This window comes from Natator depressus, chromosome 16, assembly GCF_965152275.1.
Source record: "Natator depressus isolate rNatDep1 chromosome 16, rNatDep2.hap1, whole genome shotgun sequence".
In the NCBI taxonomy this organism is placed as follows: Eukaryota; Metazoa; Chordata; order Testudines; family Cheloniidae; genus Natator; species Natator depressus.
Genome location: NC_134249.1, coordinates 21,059,901 through 21,084,481, shown reverse-complemented (window position 1 = coordinate 21,084,481; position 24,581 = coordinate 21,059,901). Strand labels below are relative to the sequence as shown.

Sequence of the window (24,581 nt, the reverse complement as noted above, 5' to 3'; positions counted from 1 at the left end):
AAAATGTGTTTTCCATTACAAGTCTTACCTTCAGAACTAAAGGAGCATACAGCATGTCCTCCAATGTAAGGTAAAAACATTTGTTTAGATACTCATTTGAGAATTCTCTCAGAAGCTGAATATTATAGAGGCTGTCTGCAATTGAGGTTACCTCCTTCAAACAGATATCTGGTGTGGAAAGATAAAGTTAAGTATTATTGAAACTATCCTGGTGAATTGAATACTGGCTTCACAGTTTATTTCATAGCTACTGTAAACAATACACACAGAAAAAGAAAAAAAAAGAACCCTCAGCTTCAGAACAGGGATATAGGAGACTCCAATACAGAAAACTGCTTGAACCCCTTGACCAACCTATGGACCAGGAGTGACATTTATCTACCAGGCAGATGGACTTTAAGCACCCTTGTAGCTACAATCATCTTTGGAGACAGATTTAACTGGAAGAAAACAGTTTCCAGAATGAAAAGTTGAGGAATCCTTGGCGACGCATCTAAACTGGTCCTAAATTGAAATCAACCATCATAATGAAGTCATATATACATGAAAGGAGGAAGGAACAAACATAGGCATAACAAATGGTTTTGTATTCAATTTGGAACACCCATTCAAACAAGGGCTTGTAAACCGCAGTGATAGGCATGGTAAAATAATGTAAGCAGAACACACAAAACCATGCCAACTGAATAAAAAGCTGTTTGTCCTGAAGCAGCAAACTTTATTGCAAAGAAAAAAAACATTGTTTCCATTATAAAGCTACAAAATCCCTGATATTGTATTAAAGCAGTAGAACATTTAAAAACTATGTATTTGAGTGTCAGATTAGTGCATCACAATCCACTGTCAGACTTTACAAATTGTTCGCTAAGTAACTGTGTATACTTTGACAATTATTAAACAAAAAAGAGCTACCATCACATCATCTTTACCATTTTCTTTCCAGAACTTATTTAGAGTTCAAAGAAATGGAATACAGTCTGCTGTCTGGCTTTTAAATATTTGGTATTTATATGCCATTATCTATTAAGATATTACTCTTTACTTTGAACAAACTGATCAAAAAGGAATGAAACTGAGATAACTCCAGGACTTGGCTTATTAAAATGTAAGAATCAATTGAACAGCTGGCATTTTAAGCCATTCTGCACATATGTAAATAACTCTGCATGGTAGGAGAGCAGAAAATTTAATAAAGGAGTTAAACTTAGAAATATGTATAGTTCAATAAAGAAAATGAATCATACAGGAAAACAATACCTGGAAAATAAATCTCAGGGTAGATATCCAAGTTTATGATTTGTATATTCCAAAACATTTCAAAAAAGTTTATATTTTTAAATTTGATTAAATTTTCTCCACATATACAAATTATATGTTACCAAATTATGTATGAATGGCAAAAATATTAAAGATAAATGGACAGTTGTATACTTATTCTTTCTCCTGAGACTAAGTTTGAAGGCAAATTACTAAAATAACTCCTTTTAACAAAAACATTCTCAGATATTCCTAGATTTGTAAAACAAAATAAAGATGTACATCAGAATTTATTAGATATGGAACTACAGTAGTTATATTCTTCAGAATGCCTTTGGATGCAAAGTAATGAATCAAAAGGCTGTTGTTTTAGAAACACCAAATACTGATCTTATGAAAAATTTGTATTTGCCTGACGTGAAGTTAATTTTGGACAAGAGATTAATTACTGGGTTATGCTATAGTTTAACAAATACTACAATGCAGCACAAAAAATGACCAACTGTATATATCAATTGCATATTTTTATATCTGACCATGTTTGTAGTTGAATTTTTTCAATTAAAAGTAATTTTAAAAAAAAAAGTTTCTTCACATACCATCTAACTTCATTTGTTCTGGGCAATAATAGTGTATCACAGCTAGAAGAGCAGCACCATCACTGCCATCCTTCATCAGGTCTTCAAGTAATGGAAAATAAGGTAATTGCCTGCTTGAAAGATGGTCTCGTCGATAACGCACCTAAATAAAAGACACAGTCATATTATGCGAATAAGAGGTCCAATGTTTTATTGAATAATTACTGAAATACCCTACGGTGCATCTTTAGTTTTAATTGGTTATATCTACTGTGAATCATTTAGAATGTTAGCCTCTTCCCTCAATGGAAGTCAAGTTTGAATACTATTATACTTAGTTTTTAACATTTTTCCGTAACATTTGAAAGCACTCCCCAACACTAAATCTAACCTAAACTAAAAGCAGATTAAGTCAAGCTCCACCCACTTAGAGGTGTGAGTGCAACAGCTCAAATACAAAAGACAAAGACTACTAGGCCAAACCCACTTAAAACTTGAAAAGCCAATGCAAAACTTAATCATGGCAAGGGTGTCACATTCTCATTTGTCCCCTACTAATATCAACCCAGACCTCACAGGCAAGGAGTTATCTGGATCAAACATCTCTTGAATGGATACTGAATACCACAGAAAATTTCATCAGAGCTTTGTACAGCAGAAAAACAAATTTGGGGTTGGATTTTCAAAAGTGATCAGAAATGACAGCAAAATTAGAGGCCACAGAAGTTAGTGGCAAAACTCCCAAAGATTTCAGCATGAGCAAGTCAAGTCAATACTGAGCACTTCTGAAAACCCCACCCTAAAGATTCTGGGAAGTAGGAGCTGACTACTCAAAGTCATCTAACTACAGAAAGTAAAATCATTTGGAAATCCTGCTAGGTAATTTTCCAATCTAAAAATTATTTAATGTTAATATTATTAAGAAGTCACATGCTGGTTAGTAAAGTACCTCAGCAGTTTAAGAGTGTGCTGTTTAAGTTCTAGCTAATTAATGGAATGACATCACAAATGATTACACTATGAATCCTAGCAGAAATCCTTTTTAGAATGAAAATATTCATTTATACATAAAAAAAATCTACATTTGAGAAACTATTTTGACTACTATAATCTGGTCTACTATGCCACTATATTCTACTCTAAATATATACATAAAATGTATTTATTTTTAAAAAACTTTTTTTCTGAATGATACTATACATTCTGCAAGACAACTCAGGAAAGGTGTGTCGTTCTACAAATATATATTATATATATATATATATATATATATATATATATATATATATATATATTTGAGGATGGCACCGGCTGAGAAAAATTCTGTTCAATGGAACAAAGGTCACTCACTAACAAATTAAAAAGTAAGAAATTAACTAGGTGACAGCATATTTCAAGTTACGTTATTTAATACATAAAGTTTAGCTTTAAGTTTCCATTGCAAAGGATATATAGCTCTTTAAGTCTGTTAAATAATATCTATATTGTATGAAGAGAGGTAAACAATATTTGCTACACTGTAGGCAAAGCTATCTTAATTTTTTTGGTAGAACATTTGTTTTCTTTACCATGTGCAGATTTGTTTTTTTCCCCAGCCTGGAGCTCTCCATACATACGTAATATAATGTTAATCATACTGTACCACACGCGCATACTCCACTGGTTCCAGCATGCAGTGCGATAGGGCATGCATCAGATCAGGCTTACACAAAAAGAAATAGTAAGATGATGATGATGATGATGATGATGATGATGATGATGAATCAGAGTCATGAAACAATCAAATCTATTATGCACTGGAAATGTGGTTGCGAAATCAAATAAAATGAGTACCTATACTAAGGTGATCTGGTTAGTTTAAAAAGTGTATTATTTACACATTATTCAGTAGAGTTAAGCAGTTTAATGGTGAACTTCAAAGATTTCTCTTTAAACCTAAGACTACTAAAATGGAGAAGTTTTATATCCATTTTAAATATAGTGCCTATATTATATTTTATTACATTTGAGCCAGTCATTAGCAATCCTTAGCATTCCAAACTACAGGCTTCCTCATTTCCTTTACTGGCGTGAAAGACATTACATTCACAATAAAAAATAGAGTCTGAACGATCCACTCCATTCTAAATAGTTATTTTCAATCCATTATTCTCTTAAACCTGTGTCTTCCATGCTGAAATGACTGTTTAATTTCAGTATAAAGTGGAGTATCCCTGCTATAAAATTAAAGCATTGAAAGTGACATAATGGAGGGCACACAGTCCAGGGTGATCTACAGGGCACTGGAATGGTAGTCAAGGAGATTCTATTCCTCACTTTGCCACTGACTTGCTTTGAAACTTTGGGTAAGTCACTTCCATTCTCTGTGCCTGTTTCCTCTCACACCTTTTGCATGTCTTGACTATTTAAACTGCAAGTTCTTTGGGCAGGGATTGTTCCTTGCTGTGTGTTTGTACAATGCCTTGCACAACAGGGCCCCAATCTCAGTTGGTGCCTTTAGGTATTAATGAAATACAAATAGATATTTTGACTGCTCTCTTGATGCAGCACAGATCATGAATCTCAGATAAGCAAAGTCAAATTCAAACATGTGTTTGGACTGATATTAAGCATAAAATATTATATCCTAAAATGAAAATATTTATAAAATAATTAATTGAAATGGGTTTTTCAATCTATTTTTTGGTGACTGCAACATCATTATGGCAGAAAAAATAGGGGCCCCTAACTCTCCTGTGAAATCCGCCTGTTTAATGAAGTCTGGTAGCATAAAGCAACACTAAAAGCAGCATATCCAGCCATTGGAGAATTCCCACAGTGTATGGGAATTTAGGGTTGCCACTGCCCCTCTTATGCCACCTATCCCTGAATCCAGCTGATCCTAAAGGCCATGCTAATTTGTCAGCAACTAGCCTGGCAGATCGAGGCTTGGGAAGGGGAAAGACAACTTACAGCCACCTTTGTATATCCCTTTGGACCTGCATCAAACCCTTCTGGTTCAGACCAGAGAATATAGCTCACAAAGTCTTCTGGACACATTACTTAGGTTCAGGGGAAGCTAAGGATCGTCTATAGACATGATCAGCACTAGGTTTTAAAAGTTTCATACTTTTTCCTGTTTTAGGATCTTTCAAATTATTTTACTTTTCAGGCCACTTCTAAACAAAGAGCCATTAGTGTGAAGTACCATTGTTTTAGTCTGGGTATGAAGCACTAGGTAAACACCTGGCTACAGTGTCACTTGTGGTACAGACAGACAAGTCATGGGTATGAGGGTAAAAGCACAGATTTGACCACCCTATGGCAGTTCTTTGTTTCAGATATTTAAATAATTTAATTTGGACCTCATATTTGGCTCAAACAAATAAAATATGGGAATGGTGTGTGTGGGACTAACCAAACCAGCAGTTCTTTGCAGAAACACAGGAATGACTGAGGGATGAGCAACTGCATTTACTGTGCCCGCCCCTCCCAAATTTGGCACTCTTTCCAGTTTACAACCAAGATGATGGTTCCCATACTCCCTAGATGATGAAAATGATGAACAAAGCAAATACTGTAAGAGACAGGGAAGGGATATCACAGCCAAGGAGGAACTGAGGAACAGGAGAACACAGAATGTTAACATACAGAGCCCTACCAAATTCAAGGTCTATTTTGGTCAATTTCGTGGTCACGGGATTTAAAAAATCATAAATTTCATGATTTCAGCTATTTAAATCTGAAATTTCACGGTGTTGTAATTGTAGGGGTCCTGACCTAAAAAGGAATGGGGGGGGGGAGGGGGAAGAGAAGGTTGCAAGGTTATTGCGGGGAGGTTGCGGTACTGCTACCCTTACTTCTGTGCTGCTGCTGGCGGTGGCGCTGCCTTCAGAGCTGGGCAGCTGGAGAGCAGCCGCTGCTGGCTGGGTGCCCATCTCTGCAGGCAGCAGTGCAGAAGTGAGGATGGCATGATATAATACTGCCTCCTTTCTGCGCTGCTGCCTGCAGAGCTGGGCACCCAGTCAGCAGCAGCGCAGAAGTAAGGATGACATGGTATGTTATTGCCACCCTTACTTCTGTGGTGCAGCTGGCGGGGCACTGCCCGCAGAGCTGGGTGCCCAGCCAACAGCCACTGCTCTTTGGCCACCCAGCTCTGAAGTCAATGCAGAAGTCAGGGTGGCAATACTATGACCCCCCTAAAAAACCTTGTGACCCCCTTCAACTCCCTTTTGGGTCAGGACCCCCAGTCTGAGAAACGCTGGTCTCCCCTGTGAAATCTGTATAGTATAGGGTAAGAGCACACAAAACACAGATTTCATGGGTGGGAGGGAGGGAGGGGGGACAACCAGATTTCACAGTATATGATGCGTTTTTCATGGCCGTGAATTTGGTAGGGGCCTATTCATATAACTTGCTACCCCAGCCAAAAGCAAGTAGATTTGTACAATGTAAGTTCAATTCCATTAAAAATCTCTTTTCATGTAGATACTTCTGCCAACAGGTGGAAGGAAAGTCTCCCTGGATCAGGCCTAAAAATATGTTAATTATGTTTCTCCCTAGTATGTTGCCTCTACTTTCATTAAGTCACCAAGGATGCACTTCCACCAGCTGCAGTAACTTAGTGTTCAAATGTTTTACCATCATGTCTTCTAACCCACCTCACTGGACAATGGTGTCCTACATTTGCTGGGTTACCAACGGAGTAAACACCAGCAAGGGAAGGCTCAAGCCTTCTGTTAACTGAGTTAAGATTCTAAGGGTGTTATTGTTAAATAAAACAGAAAGTTAATAAATAGTTTGAATTTTTTTTTAACAAAGTTGTAGCTACAAAGCGTTATATGAGGGAGTGCAAGCAACGCATCTAATTAGTTACTAAAAAATTTAAGTACCTATTAAATTTAAACTGACCAGTTTTTATATCACCTTAGTGCTGTAATAAATAATTGTCTACCTTGAGCAAAAAACACAATTCCGAAAACGTCTAATTTTCTCTTACTGTAATTTTATTTCACCCTATCCCTCACTCTTGTATTTTTAACACAATTCTGAAGTCCTGAAATGCTGTATAGTGATGATTATGCTGTATGTACAGTATGTAAAATCATGTTATGGAAACTAAACTTTATTTCCAAAAACCTTAACTAGAAAGGTTTTTAACTTTTTTGTCTAACCAGCATTTTAATGGAAGCAAGCACTCTGAAAAAAGTTTAAAAGCAATGGTTTTGTGGAAGACAACTGGTGTAAAAAGTAGTTCACTTACAGGTACTAATTTCCAATACCATTTGGAAGGAGACTGCTCAGGAAGCAAGGAAAGGAATGTAGGAATAGGAGAGGAACATCAGCAGAGCAAATTATACACAGCAATACTTAAATGCACTTAAGCAATGAACACTTTCATATTTTAGAGGGATTTTAGTCCAAAATATCAGTTTTAAAGTATTACAGTGAAATCCAAGATGTTCAACTGATAGCCAAATTGTAACAGGATCCTTAAGACCACTTGTAAGTTAAAAAAACTACATAAACCTTTAAAATTGATGCATGTTATTGTGTCAAAGGATCTGAAAAAATAGTAACTCTTCCTCAATATGGAAAGTAAAACATCTTTGCCTCATTTATGCATATTACAATTGTATCACTTTACTCAACAGTGCCAATTTGAGGGATAAGTATGGGAAAGCTATTTTTAGGATTCATTAAGACATAAATTGAGATTATCAGTATTATATTTATTTATATTTGAGGAAAATCCATTTTACGTTCTCCAGTAATGAAAGTGTACTATATCTTTGCAACATTAGTGCATTGTGACATAAGTTAAGGGGGAACAGGGTAAAAATTGCACACATACACAAATATACCATTCGACTGCTTAGAACATACTTATTAGAGTTAGGTTAACCTCCTGAATTTCCTTGCTATAGTCATTTTATGCACAAAGAATCTGTGCCTGAAAGGACTTCAAAAACATACGCTGTATGTTTTGTGGTATTGAAATTGAACTGTATTTATCAAAATCACAGCATTCAAAGTTTGAACAAGCTATTTCAATTCTAACCAGAACTTAAAAAGATAAGTCAAAAGGCACTAACAGGATTAAAGGGAAGTAAGGGCATTGCAGATAAATAGAAAACAAACTGTATACACAAAATCTCAAACGAATTTCACTGGGGAAGATGCCTCATACGAATTTTATAAAAAAAGTACTGAGTACATTTATATCCGATTCCACATCATGATTTCAGTTTTAACTCACAAGATTCATAATTCAGCTACTAAGAAAATTAAATATATTTTACCTTTTGGTGACCTGGGCTTTCCAGTAATTGCTGTTTTAATTTGACCTCTTTCTCTGTTATCTCTCTCATTTTAAGGTTCACCTAAAATAGTTGGGAAAAGAGAATAAAAAAGCAATTGCATACCAATTTCCAGAAGTCATCACTTAACATAATGATCAATCTTTATTTCCCACCATTGTAGAAATATGACTCATAATACCCATGATTTTGGGTTTTTTTAAACTCTGCTTCTGAATTCAACTGACATTCCACTGATATAGGTAAGTTTTGCAGCAACATAAGGTACAGCTTTGCAAATACAACTGCTTAATTAGTAATATAGCCATAACATAGTAATTTCTTCCAAAAAATGTTCAAATGTATTTAAAATAAATCCTTAGAAATGAAAATGTTGTAAGTGTAAATTTACATTCTTAGTTCTCCTGAGAGAGGCAGGTATGTTTCTACAATATAAACTATAATTCAATTAACTTTCATCTTTCATTGTGTATATCACTATTACACAACAAAGGAGACTATTCTCCTCTAGTTGTGTTGGGGTTGCCTGTACTATAAAATTGGCACTGTAGAAACTGACTCTCTGTAAATAGTTTCAGTGCAGCCACAGACAGACAAGTTGTTCAAGAACAAAAGCAGGGGTCACTAAGTGCAATGAATAGTCCCCAAATCTCTTAAATAATAGTCTCTTCCCACTCCTCTATATAGCTGAACGTCTTACCCATTGGCAATAGAGCACAATTCTGACAGAATGCAAAGGTTATTAGAACAAGCTGCAGATTAATAACCCGAGAAGTTACTTTTCAATAAAAGTTTTGCGCAAATAAAAACATCCGAGAAGTAATTTTACTTTAACAGTTATGTAGACCAGCTTCCTGATTTCTTGAAAATTTGTTTTTATTAAAAAAAAAAAAACATTGCGAGCCAGATATACTATTAACTTTCTATCCAATACGTATGATTTATAGTACTGCACTAAAATCTGTGGGAGGAACAAGTGTGGAATGTAAAGGAAACTACTACTCAAGGGTTTCACGCATAAACTCTAAACTGATAGCCTCTGAAAAGTTTCATAAGTGGTTGAAGTAGAATATATTCAAAATCAAATCTAACTGGCTAGTGAACATGAAACCATATGCTTTCCTCATCTACCAAACAAATATAACATCACAAAGTTACCTGATTCCCTTTAGAAAAGTGATTTTTATTTTTAAGTTGCATATTCTACTTCCAGATTTAAAAATTAAACGAACATAGGCCATCTCTTCCAAACCCCTCTCTCCAAACACTTTTAAAAATTGCATCATTAGCAGTATTTTTAATAGCAACAGTTTCCACTACTAAAAATCATCTGGTATGTTAGTATCTACAATCAATTTTATTTCCAACTCCTATTTGGCAGATTCTAACCTGATAATAAATATTGGTTCAACTTCCATTTACAATTTTAAAACACAAATGTTTAAAAAAAACATATTTTTCCACAGTGTGCCTGAAAGAGTTGTCAAGTAGCTTAGGCGGAAACAGACCAACTGCACTATTTTCTAATTTGATTAGTAAACATCCTGTGAATTTTAAATTTATATTGAAAAGATAACAAAATCTACCATTGTGCCATAAAAAAAAAAAGGAAATGCATTTCCCCTACTAGTCTTGTCCTTTTCCTCTTGGCAAATATTGATTTGCATTTGGAGGGGGATGAGGAAGCCAAGAAGGAAGAAATCTAAAAAAGCTGCAGGTGCACAAAAAGGAAGCAATAACTACTATCCGTATAACTCTAGGAATACAGGTGGTTAGCTCACTGTCACTGTGCAGAGCCAAGACATTCTAAAATAATTAAAAATAGTTTTCTTCCATACCAGAAGAGGGCATTTCCAGCAATGGAAGCCTAACAAAACATGGAGAAAGCACTAATCAAGCCCTTTTTAACAATCAGTTTTAGAAGTTACGATTTTCTAGAAGCAAACCTTTCTAAATATCAGCTTTACCTTATTAATCCAGAAAACCATTGCATCTTCCAGATCATAGGGTAGTTCTTTTGAGGCACTGAACGTAGAAAAACGTTTGACACTAGCAACCACCTTTTCAATGCTGATCATTTCTACAGTGTATGCCATCATTAGAGCATCAATCATTGCCATATGAGAACTCTAAGGAGCAAACCAAAAAGTATTTGCAGTCAAACATACATCAAGAAATAAACACCTTTACATATTAACTGTATTTACAATATATTTGCATGAAAAACTGCTGAGACTAGCCACCTAGAGGTGAAAAGCGCTTTACTCCATTGTCTATCCCCAAAGTCAAGGGTGAGATTTAATGATTAAATCCATCTCTGAACTTTAAGCTAACCATTTTGATTGGTGCACAGGCGAGATCAGATTCAGACACAGGGGTATCATCACTCTCCATGACGTAAATCCCTTTCCGAGATAGAGCCTGAATCACTGACTGGTGTCCCTGCAGAGCAGCCACCTGATCCCCTTTTAGAATGAGGCTACAGACACGACAATATAGCTCACTGGACAGCAACAGCTTGATGACAGGTGGTTTAATATGTTCTTGCTCATACTGGTCTATGTAAAATGGGTCCTTCAGCTCTTCCGGGATATTATCTGAAACAAAGAGGAAGAGTCTCAAACAAGTGGATTCAGTTGTAAGAAAAGTATAAACTTTGTACCTGAATTCAAAACTAACATGAGAAAGAGAGAAAACATATACATTAAAAACAAACTGGGTCTATAAAAATACTGAATGGGAAAAAAAAATTAAGTCTGTAGTTTTATATGCCAAATAGTTTTCAATTATATTTAACCGCATGCGCTTGATTAAAGTAGCAACATACATTATTCCCTCCTTCTATACACAGTACTGTTACATTAAAAACCAATGCACTTCTAGTTCTCTCTCTTAAATCACACGGGCCTCAATTCAGGAAAGCACCTAAGCACATATTTAAGTCCCACTGATTTAATTTAGACTTAAACACATACTTAAGTGCTTCCCTGAATAGGGAGGTTCTTCTGAACCAAGGTCTATGTACGTGGTGGGTAGTGCATGAGAGATTTACAATTAAAATTAAGAGTAATATTGTGAATCATTTATTCAGAGCATCCAGGCTATAGATGCAGTTTATCACAGATGTACAAAATACAGTTTCAAAGCAAACCTGTAGGTTAATTCAAGCAGCATCCACAAGCATCTGCTCATAGTAAAGATGTTTCCACTTTATTCTAAATTATTTTAGTGCTCAATTATTAAGAGGGGTTGGGGTAGACACAATCACATGAAAAAGGAGGATCAAAAAATCTTTAACCCAGGATTAAGGGTTATGTGACGGGAAACGTATGTAAAGCTTAAACAGAAGCAGTTACCAAGAAAGCCCAGAATCTGATTAAAGAAAAAAAGTCTCAGCTGCTTTACAGATTGTTTAAGAAATAGATTAGTCTTCGCTTTGGTACTTTTTTTTTTTTTTTTTTTTTAAACCCATTTTTTCCCCAACATAATGAAGGCATGGAAGCTAAAACCATACTACTCTTGAAGCCCTTTTTATGAATACGTGAAGGAAAAGTTATTTAACTGGGATTTCCAGTGATCACCTCATTGCCTTCAGCATGGAAAATAGAGTTTCCACATGTTAATGTTTTTATAAACTTGAACACGGGACCCCGAGCACAGTAGTTTACATACATTTTCAATTATGAATGCAGAAGACTTCAGCCTTGTCTACAGTAGGATTTTTTTCCTTACAATTCCTACATTTGCTACTATCAGTGCAGCTCCACAGCAGCAGTGCTAGTATAGACAAAGCACCAGTGATCACCTATACTATCATCACTGTGTCTAGGCAGGGTTACATGACAGTGTTTAAAATCCTTACAGCCACCTGGAACCCTGCCTACGCTAATACTCAATGATGTTGCTACCAATGATAGATTTGAATCAGTTACACCAATAGGGGAAAATTTTAGGAAAAAAATTTCTAAAGTATACCCAGCCTTAGTTATGCTACTGTAATAGCAGTAAACAGATTATTTTTTGATACGTATGCCATTTTAATCCATGCAACTTAAATCTGGCTCACTGGATCAGATGCAAACAACTTTTAAATAGCCACCAGTAACAGGGATTGCCTCCAGCCCCAGAGAAGACAATTTCTCAACTTGAAAGTTTTTTGGTTTTGTTTTTATAAATAAAAAGTCAGGCATTCTATTATTTTAAATATAGATTGCATTTCATGTTATTTTTAATCACCCTGAAGACTGTTCCCTATATTAACTTCAACAATTTTAAAAATGTATACCCTCAGAGTTTCCAGAATTTCTGTACTTTGTTCACATGCATTTACATTCACTGAACTCTTCCAGTTCTTAAGAACTAACTCACACTCCCACCCAATGCTATCTATAGTTTTTATCTTTACTAAATATTAAACTATAAACAATTTTGATTTCACAAATTATCTATAATCCATAACACGTACACTGTTTAAAAAAAACGAGTATTTGTGCTGCGTGTAAATAATTATACAAACATAACTGCATCTGATATCCAGTGCCGAAATAAAAACATGCAGTAAATCAGCATTTCTCAAAATATGGTCCACAGACCATTTTGGCTGGTCACGTAGTGCTGGCTCTCCTTGTTTCTAGTTAAGTCGCATTCAGACAGTTCAAATAGTTTCCTAATATTATTTTACAACATCATTACAAGTAACATCTAAGATCACTATAAAAGATTGCAGAAAATTCTGCTTGTTTTTTCTTTGTGCAATTGAAAGCACTTTATGTATAGTTCTTTTCACTGATTGCCCTATATAGCTTCACAATTTTGGTGGGTTTTGACAGGGCAATAGAAGAGAAAAACATTTCAAAGACATGAAAATGTGATTGTACAACTACAAAAATTGGCAGAAGGGCCCACAATAAATGTAGTACCTGAAACTACTTTTCACTTCACTTCTGAAACTGAGTAGTTTTCAATTTGATGCTATCCCTTCAAGTCCCCATCTGAATAAAGAGACTGCATATTCAGCAATTTAAGGTACAGCAGCACTGTTTACCTAGCTTTCTATAATGCCATCCTAAGATTTTTGGTTTGAATTTAAGAAAAATATTTTAAAGCTAATTGGAAGAATTAATTTGCCTCAGTTTATGATGGGCAGTATAGTACGCAGTCTACAGCCCATCCAAAAACATCACCGTCTGCTCTTCTGAACAATGAACATGAAGGTCAAAGCTAGAAATAATTTCAATCTGCACATACTACCAAAAATCATTTGAGGTTTACTGCTGTTCTTTAATGTTACAGATTAATTCCATAGCAATGTTTGTCCAGTCTAGTTTTCTAGGAATTTTTGTACCATATATATCAGAGTTAGAAGTAAGAATATTCCTTCAGAAAAAAATGCAAGGAAGTTTAATCGATTTAATGCCTAAATGCTAAGGTGTATCACAGTTTTAACAAATTACACATAGAAACATACAACATATAATCATGATCGGCAACATTAACTCCTGATAGACTTAATATTACACCCATTCAACTCAACAGGATTTTTAACCACTGATTCTAGTAATAACAGATTTGGAAGCAAAGTCTCTCAAGCTACTTTATAAATTTAAACCAATTTTACAGGATTTGTTTGGCAACTCTCATAGCTAGAGTCAACGACTAAGAACTGTAACAATGTAAGCTTTTGTATTTATAATACAGATTTACTTTATACTGTTCTTGTGGATATCATTAAAATAAACCCATTGGAAGAATACTGGAATCTTAGTAACTAGCTTGATTAATGAAGCAGAAAATTTGGAAACTAAAAAAAACTTAAGTGGGACAAAATGTGATGCAGAATGAATGGTATAATGTTTACTATCACGAGTTTCAGAAGATTCGAATAATACCCTTGTGGCTCTGCACCATGTAAAGTATTAATCTCAAACATGTGGCAATAAAAGCTTTCCTAGCAACATCACACTATTACAAATTTAGGTTATTCCTTGGTCTAGGAGACTGTCTTCCTTAGCAAACATCACTGCTAAGGTCCAACCTCCCCCCCACACCCTTTTTTTTTTTTCTTTGAGAGATTTAATGATGAAACAAAAGCCAGCCACGGTTTACAGATGACGACCCGGGTGACCACCCTTTCTGCGAGTGCTGTCAGAGGAGATGGGGGTGATATATCCTCAATGCTCCCAATCTTCATTTCAGAATGAGCGAGAGCTCCGAGGGCTGACTGGGCACCAGGTCCAGGAGTCTTGGTCCTATCTCCACCTGTAGCTCGCAGCTTGATGTGAAGGGCTGCGATGCACAGCTCCTTGCACCGCTGGACAACATCCTGGGCTGCCAACATAGCAGCATAGGGCGAAGACTCGTCTCTGTCAGCCTTCACCTGAATACCACCAGTCACTCGGCAGATGGTTTCCTTGGCAGAGAGATCAGTTACATGGACAAAAGTGTCATTGAAGGAAGCGAAGATATGGCAGACGCCAAACACGTTTTCCCCTTTGGCAACCTGCGGTCCCAAGCTGATGACCTGCTCTTCCTTCTTCTCCTTACCCTTACGCGGTGCGTCCTCTTGGCCAGATCACCTAACAAGTCAAAATCTCACATCTCTAACTGCCAATTATCTCTATATGTAGCACACAGCCATATACAACAACAAAAACACCTCCTGTCCCCTTCTCCCCCACCCACACACAATATTTATGGATTCAAAAATTCATACACCTCCCAAATGTGGGGAATATGCTAACAATTAGATCAATTGAATTAGTCTACTGGTACAGTCTTAAACAACACAAAAAACATTCTAAAATTTTAAGGTACCTTTTCCCATCACAACCCCTCATATAGTGGCATAAACTTTAAAATACCATATATATTTTTACTCTGCCTCCCCATTAAAAAATTCATTTTTTTTTTTAAATAAAAAGTGTGCTCCAGTGCTCATAAGCAGCTTTTTAACACACAATAGCCAAGTACAAGTTAGATAACCAAACAGTCCAGTTCACTTTTTCTAAGTGTCCTTTTACACATATTAGCATTTTTAAACTGTGAATGCATTTAGGCTACGTCTACACTAGCGAGCTTACAGCAGCACAGCTGTACCGATGCAGCTACACCACTTAAAGCCACTTTCCCATCAACATAATAAAACCACCCCAATGAGCGGTGGTAGCTATGTCGGTGGGAGAAGTTCTCCCACCGACATAGCACTGTGCACACTAGCACTTATGCTGGCGAAACTTATGTTGCTCAGGGGTGTGTTTTTTTCCCACACCCAAGAAACATAAAATTTGTTGGCATAAATGGTAGTGTAGACAAAGCCTTCGACTTCTCTGAAGAAGAAAAAAAGTTAACTCTAAAACTGTTAATTACATCTAAGATACAGTATAAAAATCCTAATTTGAACTCATTAGTTTAATAACTAATGTATACCCTTGTAAAACAAGAAGCCCCAAACACTTAGTATATTTAAAAACAAAACAAAACCCAAAACACTATACTACCATATTAATCCCCAAAGTTGCCAGTTTTCAAGTAACAAGCAATGCTACATGTAAAATTTTGCACAAATAACTTGTTTTGTATATCAAACTTTTTGATCAGTTGTTCCTAATAATATAATGGCAGAGGATTTCACAGTCTTCCAATTGCTAGTTTTAGTCAAATTTAGGTGCTCAAAAAAGAATGTTTGCTTACAGAAATATGCAGAACTATAGTGTGCAATCTGCAAAATCAGATGAGGGGATGGCGTGATTCACTTATTCAGCATGTTCTGGGAATACTATTTTGTCTAAAAATCCAATGTGCTACATTAAAAAGAGATGGCTGGATCTCCCTCATACGTTGATTTTATGCAAATCTCACAAGGGGATACCTGTCTGCATAACTACATGGACAAGCTGCTAGACAACCCACTCTGGAGAGAAGATAACTGATCTCTCTCAATTAATCTGATATGCAAGTAGGAGTTATAATGAGGTAATAATCTATTTTAACATTCAAGTCTCAGCAGCACAGAATCTTAAGTGCTCTTGTTCCAGTGAGTATAGCAGAAAGATAGGTGAGCTATTTTCACCGAAGAAATACTCAAAAGTAAATCTGCATTATTTCTGATTAGAAAGTTTTTATTCTAACACATGCTAATGAAATCTGTTTTTTTCCCCAAAAGTGAGCAGTATTAAGTTTCAATCAATCACTTGGTATACAACAGATCACTTAAAGTTACTTAAGTAACTTTTAAAATAACCTCAAATTTAACAGCAGCCAGCTATACATTTTCCAGGTTCTTCCCATCCCCACAAGATACAATTTCCTTACCCTACCCCCCACACCCCATGGTTAAGGAATAACGCAGCAGTTTGAAACATCTGAATTGTCATCTAAACTACAAAAGCAGGTAGTAGTATAATGCTGTTTGAGGTGTGGTACCATGAAAAACTGGTAGGATAGAGAACCAAAATCCAAGCAAGAATTTCATTTTAAATCAAATTTTAACTGATTAGTAAGTCTACACAATAATTTAAGTAAGCCCTGCATGTGTATACTATAAGCTGCATTAAAATGCAATAAAGCATTAATCATTCCTGCTCTGCAATTAAGGCCTTGTCCATATTATGGTCTGAAGTCATTCCTGCATGTTTCCCTGACCAATTAGAAGAGATTTTTGTCCTTATAATTGTATTATAGAACCGTATTATAGACTTCTCTAAGTCTTCTATAATGATGTTATTTGGGAGGGAAAAAACCCCACCCACATCAGTCAGGGAAACCAGGCTAGAAACCTTGTACACAGATGTTGCTATCACAGTCTCAAGAGTGATGTGGACTGGACCTAGATCCAATTTTACTGTCAAAATGTAATAAAGTTAATGTTTATGGCATTTGGTGCTCAAACTAAAAAGTACAAATGTAGATAGAAGTAAAGTGGATAAAATATTAATTGTGGACTTCCTTCCTCCATGAAATTTGCATGTTTTAAACTTGTAAAACTTCAATGAAATTGTAGTAATTTCACAAATATTCAGAAAAATGTTTTGTAATTTAGGATCTTTGCAAAATAGCAAAGAGCTACTTTAAAAAATTTGTATTTTTGAAGTTGCCACCTCTGAAGCCTAATGATCTAGTGGACTTAGCATAGAGCTGGGAACCAGAAGCTCCATTTCACGTTTGCCAGTAATACTTGCCCCTATATAGCACCATAAAACATTATTTAGTGTGTAAATACTACTGCTACTTCACAGACAGGAAAACAAAGGCTCAGAGGTTATCTGACTTGCCTAAGGTCATAGCAACTACTACTAAAACCAAAATTAGGAACCAGGTCTGACCCTTCCCCTACAAGTCCTCTGAGTAAGCCACCAGACTACAGTGCTTCCAACCAAGACTTTTTTTTTTTGCTGTTTTTCCATCTGTTAAACAGAGGCAATGACGTTTTTATAGGCCAGAGTTTGAAAAAAAATGCACTTAGCCTTAGCAAGTAGACATTCACCAAGGAAAGTTTCCATTTATTTTGTAGATTCTGAGTTTTCATTTAAGAATTTAAAGCTTCTCATCTTGAGGGTTATGAAGATAACTTTCCAAATGTAAAGTGACGTAATATTGTCTTACTAAGCCTGCAGAGCTCCAATAGCTTTATTGCTGCTCACTGTTTTTCCAAGACTCAGCAAAATGAAAACTGACCAATTTTGTCAGTTTTGACTGCTGCTATTCAGAGCCCTGAGAGTAAAACTGACAAAGATCAGGTCCATTTCACTCTGCTGTTTGGCAAGTGTTTTTCAGCATGTGGCCTACTGTTTAAATCAAGCAATGAGTCTGCAAAAATAGCACCCTTAGACTGCCAAGTTCCTTTAAAACTTCCTTCAATTGCTTTTGAAAGTTACGGTGGGATTTTCAAAAGCACTTGAGTGACTTCAGTTGAACACTCAAACATCGAAGTTTATGACAACTGCAAACTTTACATCCTTCGAGTTAAACAGCAAAGATCTCCTTATTATACTAGTCTACATTTGTGATGACATGTTCAGGAACTGAAACACAGTATTCTACAAGTTTCTTGTCAGATAAAGAATCGATAGCATTAAATAGCAACGTATTCTTCTTATATAGATGCATATAGCAATTACTGGGTTATTCCTCATTCCACCAACAAATGTCAATGTAGAGTCTATTAGTTCTTTCTTTTGTTTTTCCTATTTCTTATTCTAGTAATGGTCCAGATAGTTTACATTAGTCTAGAAGAATGTATCAAGGGCAAAGTGCTCCACTATTTTTTTTTTAATTGTTCATTTTGTGCTAGCATGAACAAAGGCTGAAAATTTCCTATCAAGTTCGAGTTTTGCCTGTCAGTTTAAGGCATAATCACAAATTGATCTTTGCTATATTTTACGTACTAAAGACCAACACAGACTGCTCCCGAATGATGATGATGATAAACCCAAGACAGGGGCTTAAACGATCACAGCTATGTTTTTAAAGACAATGGCATAAAGAGATCTCACTTGCAGAACAATCTCATCAACTTTCTGCTCTTCTACTTTCAATAGAAAAGTTTCATTCAACAGCCCGATTGATCTTGAAATATATGAAAAAAAAATTCCCTGCACTTTCAGATGAGCAAAACTCTTTGTTATCCATCTAACTCTTGATGGTGTGTACATTTTACTTGCAAATTAGATTTTCATTACTTTAGTCCATTCAATTTTTCTCCTACCATTTCTTTCAACTTTAGCCATGCTAATTCAGATAAATTCATACACCAACATTTGGTAATCACTAAACATTAACCAATTTGCAGTACTGATCATTGGCTTTCACGTTTACTATAGTTAGACTGAGAAATCATCACCTTGTAAATTCAACACAGAAGCATGAAACAATAAGATAACCCTGACAACTTTATATATAAAACAAAAGTGGCCAGATGTTCTGCCCACCTTCCAGACCTTTCTAGGTTCTAGTAAGCCAAGCCTGCATAAAAATTCACAGCTCCATCTACTCCCCTCTTCAACATCCAATGAGAGTTCATTCTAACCACTAGCCACACCCCTATACTGACTAACAACTCCACCCATTCCCCTTTCCTTCTGTGCTTCTAGACAGTTGGACAACTTTCTCATTGTTTCCTAACCAGACGAACAGGCATAACAAGAACCTTAATGTTCTCAATATCTCCCTTTTAACATTTTTGAACAGTTACAGCTGATATTCAGACAAAACTGAACACTTTTTTAGTACCCACAGCTCTCAAATATTATATTCATGTAAATACTTCAGTGAAATAGCTGTTCAAAAGGAAAAAGAAAAGGGGTTATTCCCCCCCACCCCCCGAAAACTCTTGTTTTTTCACAAATCCGTCCCCACAGCCAGAGAGGTCCTTCCTTTCAGCAGCCAGAGGAGGCTGTTGGTGCACTTCTTATTTCTCAGTTATCTACTAGCCAGCCTAACACTAAACAGCACAGTGGTAGAAATCTCAGCTGCTTGCAGGCAGTGGGGCTTGACTTTCACCTAGTGCACTGTATAATGTTTAAGTAGGTGTCTTGAAAATCCATTTATGTGAATGTGAAAAGTTTAAGTGATCTGGAACCATAAGCATATAGTCAACCTAGGTAACAGTGTAATCCTATCACTGTTATTTTCCCTCTCTCCACTTTTTGTTACATTTACTTATCAGGTATTGTCAATGTGGTAGGATAATGCGCAGTGCAGGGTTGTGTTTTCTAAAGCACAGTAACTGGTCTGATGTGCTGTGCATTGACTCAACCGAGTAGACCATTCTGGTGTGCACTGAAGGTTCCTAGTGCGCTTTAACGTAGTACTTTTTCAAACAGCATTATGTTAAAGTGCACAAAGTAAACTTTAGAATGCACCAGCAAGATCTACACAGTCCAATTAATTTACAGCACATCAGCGTGCTTTAGAAATCACAGGCCTGTTATGCGCGTTACCCCATTGTGTAGTCAAGCACTAAAATTAAGCTCTTTGGGGCAAGGATGATGTTTTCCTGTGTATCTCTAAACCACCAGCAGAGTAGAGTCAATTTTCATTGAGATCCTTGGATGCCATCATAACAAAAATAAATAATAAGCATGTGGGAGTGAGGAGTAGAGGAGAACGGCATAAAATTAGAAATGGAGTATGATACAGATTTTATAAGAAGACAATAGAGAAAGAACAAGCATCATGTAAGGCAAGAGATAAAGCCATGGAGGAAAGCAGTCACCGAAGGCAACGTAGAAAAAGATGGATCGTGATTAGGACAGAAAAAGCAAAGTAATGCAAAAATACATACATCAAAGCAACTTTTTTTTGTATCACTATATGGAGACAAAGTTCCATTGTTGGCTTAACCACTTAGTCAGTTTTGTGCACAGTATCTGGTTAGAAGCATGGGGAAATACAACAGGTTAAAAAAACAAAACCTTTTTCAAATTGTACTGTCTAGGATATTTCTAAGTATCTTCAGATTGGCAGGCCCATGAACAGATTTTATACTCTAATCCTGAAATGTTAAAGTACCTGTGTCAATAAAATCATTGGCATGATGAACAAAATACAATTCAGTTTTAATGTTTGGTTTCAGCTGACAAAAAGGATGCTCGGTTCAGGTCAAATTTCATCCTTGATCCACTGAATTACACCTAAATAAGGTATCCTTTAGGACTATTGTCAGAAATCATCTAGACATTCATACACAGACCTCTGAATTTCTTCAGAGAACTACTAAACTACTATACCCACATCCTGGCTTCTTTCAGACAGGACTCCCAAATTGTGAGGAGGGCAGAGAGAACAGGGACAACTGGAACAGGAGAAATGCTACCCTCCACAGCCCCATCCCCTGCTGTTTCCAAATTTCACTGTGGGATGCAGCTAGGAGATGTGCTGTCAGAAACAGGAGGGACAGCAATGCAGAGACAATCCACACAGCTCAGCTCCTTCCTCTGCAGAAAGGAGAGCCCTTTCTCCACAAGTGCTCCAGGTGCATGGAGTTGGGGAGAATGAGGCTCCTATTAGTAGTAGTATTAGTGTAGTGCCTAGGCTGCTATGATCTATGGCCACCCAAACCCCTCCATTGAAGGGGAACAGTGAAAAGCGAACTCCAGAGGGAGTACATCATGAAATCATGCCCCCTTTTCATGAGAGGGTGTAATCTAGGATCCCTGTGTACTTCAGTGCTGAGGTACAAAGGTGCAGTTGAACTCCAAATTATCTGTCATGCCCCCAAAAGTCATTTTCTTCTTTTGTAAGTATCATCTTTGATAAGCACCGCAAACTTAGATGACGAGAATCACTTCAAACACACACAGTGCAATATATATTGGAAAATAAAAACTAAAATTGATATTTGTGAGCATACTGCTGACAAATGACATGATCAGTATTGGAATCCAATTTAAATTTTCAATCCTGCAAAAATTTAAGCATGTGTTTAAACTTGACTCATGTGATTAAAATTCAGCACCTGCATAAGCATATGCAAGATCAGAAAGTCAGAAAAAACCTTCTCCTTAAGTACTCATTTAAAAAAAAAAAAAAAATGAAGGAAGTCTATTGAGTGATTTCAGGACCATAAAAATGCTGTTTATAATCTACGAACGGAAACTGTGTATTTCTTCTACCAAACTGACCAAAACTGCTCTGAATGATGTAAAATATACTGTATACACAAATCAGGTCAGCATAACAAAAATCCAAATGAAATTATCTTGACCTCTCTATACCTCCCCTCAAAAACCCACTGAATAATAGCAGAATCCAAAAGAGAGATCTATTATAGATGGGTAGCCTGAAAATATTCAGTTTTAAAGGATATTAAGTTAAGAGAGAGACGAGACACACCTGAAACTACTACTTTTAATAATCCTCCCACAGAAGTGTTGTAAAAAGCACATTTGTTCCTGGATCAAAGATTCTGCATGCTATATTTCAGACCATCAAGTTTTTCTTTTAAATGCAAGTTATAATTCTGTGAAAAATGATCTTAATTTTCATTACAGTGTGGAGAGACCACAGCAAAACCTAACTAAAATTCACTCAGGTCCAGCTCCTACAAATATTTATGCATGTGCTTAACTTTACACACTGCAACTAGTCCCATTGAAGCCAACCAATGGTAGCAACAATGAAAGTCCTAGTTAAAATAATGCTCCTGCTGTTACTGACATTTAACTCTTATTTACATTTGATCCAAGCAGGTCTAAATGACAGTGGGAAAAAAATGCCAGCAGCCACAGGAGTCTTCTCTACACAAGTGTTCCCGCTACGTCTATCACTGGCAATGCTGTATTGTTTTTAATAAAAATGAGAATTTTTGGCAAAGTTTTTAGTGTAGAAAAGGCCAACTGATTCAACAGCAGCTAGTTCTCTAACTGGTATACGCTACAAATTTAGCAAATTGAAGCAGGATTAAGGCATAAGCACAGATCCCTGAGCCTACGGAGTCCCACAGAGGTTAATGCCAATGTAAACATGAGGCAGTCAGTCATCCTTCCTCTGCACCACAGGATACATGCTAGTGGATCCTAATGCAGGATTAGGTCTGCCTTTTGAAACAAAGCCAAAATATAAACAATGAACCTCTATAACTTGCAAAGCATGTTTTATTTCTACTCACTAAAAATGTCTTTAATGAGGCATTACAAACAACTGAAGCACTTGAAATACATTCATACAGGACAATGCCTGTTTAGTTTTCATGAGTCTCCAATTATTAATATTGGTAGCAGTAGTCAACATTTATATTACATGTGCACCCCAAAGGCTGCATCAGAATTTTTTTGTTTAGATAATTATACTATTGTTATTTTACCCTTTATTCCTCTCATAAAATGCAATAATTTCACACTCTGTAGAAAGGAAAATACATTTTAAAGTAACAAGATCACTATCCCCTTTCGACTCTTCATTGTAGAAAAATGCAAAAGTGACAGAAAATATTGACAGTTCTGAAAACACTAAAAGAAAGCAATATTCTTGTTGAAAACAGTCTAAAATATTTAATTGCAGGAATGTATTGTTTTGCTCAGCCCTGTCGCAAAATAAGCTAGTGTTAATCCAGTAAGCATATTAGAGTTTGGCAAATTAGAGTTAGATTAACAGGGCTATCTAATTTTCCAAAACAAGATTTTGCATGTTTTTTTATATGTTTTGTCTAAAGACAAGTATTCTATCAAGTTTATATACAGCATGGCTATTTATGTTCAAATGGTAGCAAACAAAAATTCACAATATACAAGCAGGTCTACTGCAATGCAAAAAATCAGTAGATACAGATGCCTATGAAAGTACTGCAAGGTTCCAACATAATCTTTATTATTGCCATACGAAAACTCTTTGGATTTCAAGGTTTCTGACAAAGACCAGTTTATAGAAGTATCTCCCCTTTATCACATGCTACCTCCTCCCCTGTACTCTAGAATGTAGATAAATGCATTTGTAACTCAAATTAGATTGGTTCGCATTTTTGAAAAAAAGGAATAGTCTGCTACTCATTACAGCCAGATTCATAAATGACATAACTTAAAATTAAAATAAAAGAAGCTAACACGACAATCTGCTAAAAAACAGCATCAAGGTCCTAGCACCAATCTGCAAAGATGACTAGACAAGGAATCATGATAAAGCCTTTGAGGCCTATAGGAGCTAAAGATTTGCAGGTGGTAACAAAAAAGTTTGGTTTAGGAAAATCCTATTTACTAAAAACAATAAGATTTTGGAAGTACAAATCATTCATAGTGACAATAGATAGCGTTCACTGTCAGGTTTTCTGATAGACCAGTTTACTCTGATTCTTTGTTTTATTCTTATTAGATGCATCATGAAACACTGGATTATTACATGGAAATAGGTTTGACACATTACTGATAATGAAAACAAAGGTTATTTAAGACTGATTTAATTACTTGTGGGATGGCAGGGCAAATGAAAAGGGCAAAAAGAGAGACAAGAACGACTGCCCGATGAAAGTGATTTTACCTATTCCATAGGCTTTAGCACAGATCCATTGTAGATTAGCAGCTATTTTTGCTCTGGCTGAATCATAGAGCTCCAAAGGGACAATCTCAACTGCACTATCTGTCAGGGCATCCATTTTTCTTCTGGTGCTATCTCCAAGAGCACAAACATCAACATCCACCATCTAAAACAAAAACAATGCAATGGTTTCCATTACATTTCAAAAATAAAACACACACATAAAGACTAGCTGCCTGAACAGATCATTCAAATGCATCGCACCAGGCACAATACTGTAGTGTAGACTGAACAACACAGGCCTTCAGACCCTCGAAAGATTTTTATTGGCTCAATCTATTTGGCAATTGAAAATTCACCCACGACTGAAAGACACGTAGGTAGCCCACCTTCTCCTTTTGAACCCTGCATTTCAGTTTTGCTTAAAAAAAAAACCCACCGCCCTTCGCAGCTGTTACCAGCCCGAACCAACAAGGCAGAGGCA

General features: G+C 36.1%; 1 protein-coding gene and 1 pseudogene across 4 annotated transcripts in view; both read right to left on the bottom strand.

Moving 5' to 3' along the window:
* Window positions 1-24,581, bottom strand: part of CAMSAP1 (calmodulin regulated spectrin associated protein 1) — a 46,094-nt gene that overhangs the window by 20,904 nt on the left and 609 nt on the right. For 3 of the 4 annotated variants that reach the window (XM_074973752.1, XM_074973751.1, XM_074973754.1), the window contains exons 2-8: window positions 24,101-24,263; window positions 10,469-10,731; window positions 10,102-10,263; window positions 8,117-8,197; window positions 7,078-7,110; window positions 1,857-1,998; window positions 29-168 (exon numbers count right to left, since the gene is read on the bottom strand). In XM_074973752.1, the coding sequence (XP_074829853.1) occupies window positions 29-168; window positions 1,857-1,998; window positions 7,078-7,110; window positions 8,117-8,197; window positions 10,102-10,263; window positions 10,469-10,731; window positions 24,101-24,263 (984 nt within the window). Of the gene's footprint in view, window positions 1-28; window positions 169-1,856; window positions 1,999-7,077; window positions 7,111-8,116; window positions 8,198-10,101; window positions 10,264-10,468; window positions 10,732-24,100; window positions 24,264-24,536; window positions 24,556-24,581 lie in introns of those variants that run through there. The other variant, XM_074973753.1, reaches the window with a different exon arrangement.
* On the bottom strand, window positions 14,121-18,858 carry LOC142000002 (small ribosomal subunit protein uS11-like; annotated as a pseudogene).